Source organism: Mercurialis annua, linkage group LG6, assembly GCF_937616625.2.
Source record: "Mercurialis annua linkage group LG6, ddMerAnnu1.2, whole genome shotgun sequence".
Taxonomy (NCBI): Eukaryota; Viridiplantae; Streptophyta; class Magnoliopsida; order Malpighiales; family Euphorbiaceae; genus Mercurialis; species Mercurialis annua.
In genome coordinates, this window is record NC_065575.1 from 43,412,449 (window position 1) to 43,417,729 (window position 5,281).

At 33.3% G+C, this 5,281-nt stretch overlaps 1 protein-coding gene across 1 annotated transcript; it reads left to right on the plus strand.

Annotated features, from left to right (window-relative positions):
* The first annotated feature begins 1,055 nt into the window (after positions 1–1,055).
* Positions 1,056–4,879, plus strand: LOC126687274 (uncharacterized). Its single transcript, XM_050381771.1, has 7 exons — positions 1,056–1,502; positions 1,600–1,680; positions 1,762–1,938; positions 3,097–3,267; positions 3,369–3,581; positions 3,673–3,761; positions 3,927–4,879. Exons 1-7 carry the CDS (start codon positions 1,388–1,390, stop codon positions 4,659–4,661), a joined length of 1,581 nt encoding a protein of 526 aa, XP_050237728.1. The 5' UTR covers positions 1,056–1,387; the 3' UTR covers positions 4,662–4,879.
* The last annotated feature ends 402 nt before the right edge of the window (positions 4,880–5,281 follow it).

The window sequence follows — 5,281 nt, forward strand, 5'->3', positions numbered from 1 at the left end:
GGAAAAATAATATTAATATTTACTGCCGATTTATAATTTGGGTATTTTATTAATGGTTTAGTGAAGAATTTAAATAACAAAATTACACTGAAATAATAGATTTGAAAAATAAAATAAAAGGTCATAATTTTATATAACAACTTTTAAAGGTTGTGATTAAAATGAAAATTCACGTAAAATTGTGATTTTTTATGGAATTAGTCCTTTTTTTAAATGTATCAAATGAGTGTTTTTATTTATTGTTTGATTGTTAAAATACGAATAAAGCCCAAAATAGATTTTAAATTTGCTGATATTTATTATTTTAATATTATTATATAAATAGTTCATTGTACGCACAATCATCATTTTTACTAATGTTCAAAGTCGTAAACTCACTAAAGATATTTGCTTGATATTCTTTTTGTCTCATTCTATTAGAAAACATTTCTCTTTTCAGGTATTTTATTATTTTCTAAATTATTCGAAAAGCCGAGTGCTTGGGAAAAAAACAAACTCACAACCTGAATAAAATAATGCATACCACTTATACCATTTGAACAATAACTCGTTGTTTTTAAGTGTTATATTATAATAATTATTTTTATTTATAGAATACACTTTATGTTAATTTTTTTACCATCTATAATTAATACATTTAGAGAGAATTTTTTTTCAAAAATATGATATATTTAATATAATATGAAAAAATAAAAGTAAAATTATTAAATTTCAGGGAGCACATCTTTAAAAACTTAAAATGCTACTCCTTCCGGTCCATAATATTTGTCGCACTTGAATTTTTTTGGGTCCATAATATTTGTCACTTTAAAATATTAAGAGAGCATTAATTGCTATTTTTCCATGTTTGTTCCTCATTAATTTATTAAAAAATACAATAAACAAATAACAATAGTATTATAGTAGTCATGTAAACAAATTTCAATGTAGGATTAACTTGGAAAAAGTGTTTATAAATTAAGACATATTATTAATTATTTTTTTAGTTCGTGTGTTAAAAACAAATGCGATAAATTTTATTGACCGGAGGGAGTAATACGGATAAAAAGAAAGTTCAGAAATCGAAATAGAAGATTTAAAAACTTAAGACGCCATTAATACAATAAAAAAGAGTAGAAGATGAGAGCATATGATTCTTTTGGCTGCTCCCCACACTGTCACTGACCTCACTTTCTTTTCTGCTTTGTCTTTTTTTTATCTTCCATTCTCACTCTCTCTGCACATTTTTACACTCCCCCCCATAACCCTTCACACCCATTTACCCATTTTCTCCAAAGTTCACTTTTCATCAAAACCCACTTTCAAAAATAGGGTTTATTTTATCTCCATTCCCAAAAGTTTTTCATTTTTTTTTGTTTTGGGTGTGTGTTCTTGAATGTAGTAGCAAATGGGTTTAATGGGCAAGAAAAAAATCAGTAATGTGTTTGTTTTTTTTATTATGATCTTGCTTTTTTTTAGTTACAGTGTTTCTTCAGCTCCTCTCTCAGCTTCTTCACCTGCAAGTCAGTTTTTTTTAGTTCTTAATCTTTATTTATGATCTGTGTTCTTGCTTAGTAACTGGGTTTTATTATTTATTTGTAAATTTTTTGTTTTGAGCAGAGATTGTTAGTGGGTTCTTTCAAAATGCGGTCTCTATGTTCATGAAATGGGTTTGGTCACTCAAAGCCACTACTAAAACAGGTTGGTTATTGTTATAGATCTTCTTTAATTCTATTTGATTCTGATTCTAATTTTGATTATTTTAATGTTGTTATGTGACAGCGATTGCTGGCCGTCCGATGATGAAGTTTGAGAGTGGGTATAATGTGGAGACAGTGTTTGATGGAAGCAAACTTGGAATTGAGCCTTATTCTGTGGAGATTTTGCCTAATGGGGAGCTTTTGATTTTGGACTCTGCTAATAGTAACATTTACAGAATATCTTCTTCATTGTCGCTCTGTAAGTGTGGGTTTTCCTGAAAAATTTATAGATTGATTAGTAATAATAGGTAGCACGGATACGGAGAAACGGTGTTATTTTACGGTTTCCTATGTACAGAATGAAGTTTCGTGTCCAAAACGTTTTCGGAACGGAACATGTTGATTGAATGGAGTGTCCGTGCTATCTATTGTTTTCTTTGCTGGATATTTATTTTATGGTTTGTTTAGAGTGTGTATTGATATAATTTGGTTTGTATTAAAATTACAATCAACTTCTGCTAATTCGTACTATCTTGCTAAAGTTAGTAATTAGGTGTTTGAAAAAAACTTAAAAAGAAAAAAGAAAAAACAGAACTCTAGCTTCATGGTTTGATAATCTGTCTTAACGGTCGTCCTCGATGAACCAACTTGAATCTGAACTACGATTCAGATCAAGGCTGACTGAAATCGGATTTCCTTAGCTTTACTTAATTTTATTTTATTTTCTTTTGGATGCAATCATGCAAGGGATGCAGTGATGCACTAGTTGCTTGTGCACTTTAGTATATAAAGCCAGTTGTCTCAAATAGCAAGCAATAGATCAATATATGTTTTAATCTTGTTTTCTAGTTATTTTTAGGGAGATTGGATCTAGAGACTGAATTTGGAAATTAAAATAATGCTTGTTTCTATATCTTTTTAAGTTATTTGACTCATGTGCTGGCTTTTGTATGCAAATCAAATTCAATAAATTGTATTTTATTTTTGGTGTTAGGTAGATTTGATCTAAAGAATGTCATTTAAAATATAAAATCATTCCTGCTGATTATATATGAAAAATTTATTAGAATGTTACATCAAGATTAACAAAGACAGTTTATGTACTTCATCTTCCCCTCAGTCTTACAGGATCAATAATTAATTAAATACGATAGCAAAGAGAAAAAGTACCAGGAATTTATATTGTTACGTACAGCATGATACTCCCGTAAACAAGACATAATTATGTACCATTGCACTTCTTTAAAATTCAGTTGCTGCACATACCTTACATCTGCACATTAGAATCCCACCAAGTCGTTTGAGAATTTTCGAAACTATGATATTTGATAGTATTCTGTCAAAATCGATTTCTTTAAAAATGTCTTGATATGATTGAAGTTTCATGTAATAATTCAACTATGAAATCATACGGCAGACAGCAGACCTAAGCTGGTTGCTGGATCCCCGGAAGGATACTCTGGACATGTTGATGGGAAGCATAGGGATGCAAAAATGAACCATCCGAAGGGGGTTACAGTAGATGATAGAGGAAATATTTATATTGCAGACACCATGAATATGGCAATCAGAAAGATTAGCGATTCAGGTAAATGCCATTCAAGGACTGTAGTACTGTGTCTTAGGTGTTGAGACTAAAAGTTTGGATTGAAGACACTGGTTGCTGAATGATTGAGAATCTTTCTGCAGGAGTTACAACAATTGCTGGAGGTAAATTGGGCCGTGGAGGGAGCCATGTCGATGGAGCAAGTGAAGATGCAAAGTTCTCTAATGACTTCGATGTGGTTTATATCGGAAGCAGTTGTTCCCTACTTGTTATAGACAGAGGAAACCAAGCTATTAGAGAGATCCAACTCCATTTTGATGATTGTGCTTATCAATATGAAAGTGGTTTCCCCCTTGGTAAGCAGATTATTTTTTACGGAAATTTGTAATTCTGTTAGTTGTTTGCTCAACATTACATCATTTATGGTAAAGTATTTTATTCTTACAGGGATTGCAGTGCTTTTAGCAGCGGGCTTTTTTGGTTACATGCTGGCTTTGCTGCAACGCAGAGTGGGGACAATTGTTTCGTCTCAGATTGTAAGTTTCACTATTTTATAATCACCGATAGCCTCGCTTTGATGTTAGTTCAGATACACTACTTTGAAAGGCCAAAAACTGCCTAGTTCTCTCCATAAAGCATTTATTTAGGGTTTGGCATCATCTTTTACCGGCTGACGGGTCAAATGTTTGTGTAATCTGAAGGATCAAGATATAATGAAAACAAGCATGTCAGGAAGTCCATATCAGAAGCCTCTTAAATCGGTTAGGCCACCTTTAATTCCAACTGAAGAGGAGCAGGAGAAGCACGAAGAAGGCTTCTTTGGATCCCTCGGGAAGCTTTTTGCCAATGCGGGGACATCTGTTGTTGAAATTTTAGGAGGAATTTTTCCCGGTTTCAGGAAAAAGCCGATACACTATCAATACCAAAGCCAGCAGCAGAAGCACTCTAGCACTTGGCCCGTTCAGGATAGCTTTGTGATACCAGATGAAGATGAGCCTCCTTCAGTTGAAACCAGAACTCCAACACCGAAGAAAACGTATGCATTCATGTCCAAAGACGCAGAAAAAGTGAATCAGTGGCGGCAAGGTCGGGCTTTCTATAGTGGGTGGGATGATGATCTTAAGCAGCAGCCCCAGCAGCAGCAGCAGTACCACCAGCAACAGCAGCCCCAGCACAGCCAGCAGCAGCAGCAGTACCACCACCACCAACAGCAGCAGCAGCAGCAAAAACACCAGCATCATCACCGGTCTCAATCCTCGATCCCTCACACTTACTACGAGCAGAGCCATGAGAAAACTAACGAGATTGTGTTTGGGGCAGTTCAGCAGGATCAGAAGCATGAAGTCATCAAGCCTGTCGATTATGGAGATTCTATTTACAATCACCATAATCTTCGTTCTCGATACAATTCTATGGGGTACGCTAATGGGTATTAATCATATAGAAGAGATTTTGGGTATGGAATTAATCATTATAAATTTAGGATATAGGTATCAACATTTATTGTGAGGAGATGAAGGATTTGTTAGAGCTGCTTTAGTAACTTGAAAAGGTTTATTATTTGTGGTAAAATGTTGTAAGCCTGTTGCATAAAGTGGCGCTTCTATAATACTGGTGGAAGAAATGAAGCAAAATCTGCAATTTTTTTTGCCTATTGCCCTCTTTTTTTTCTCTTCTTCATCAAGTTCCATTTATATTTGATGGTTGATGAAGGAATTTTCATTGAAATCTATTTGCCTATACAAGTAGGTGCCTAGGTGGTGTATATAAAAGAGCAAATTACTATAATTTATACTTGCATCTCTCTTGTTTTAGGATCAAACTCTATGATCTCTCGTTAAAATTTAATAAAATGGTCCGCAATTTTGTTATATTTTACCTTTTACAATAATGTAGTCCCACCATTTTAACATTTTCAATAATCTACCACCTTACTTCTTATGCATTTTCAATTAAATTAAATTAAATTAATCAAATTAACAAAATATTTCCTCTTTTCAAAGGGGACAAGCAATTCAATGATTTGAGTATTTAACAAAAGGTGACGTGAATTCCA

Bases quoted from the DNA above. Each gene is read 5' to 3' on its own strand.
- LOC126687274 (XM_050381771.1), top strand. From the start codon at position 1,388: ATGGGTTTAATGGGCAAGAAAAAAATCAGTAATGTGTTTGTTTTTTTT. The intron at 1,939-3,096 runs GTAAGTGTGGGT...ATCATACGGCAG, and splicing joins ATCTTCTTCATTGTCGCTCT to ACAGCAGACCTAAGCTGGTT. The intron at 3,582-3,672 runs GTAAGCAGATTA...TTATTCTTACAG, and splicing joins TGAAAGTGGTTTCCCCCTTG to GGATTGCAGTGCTTTTAGCA.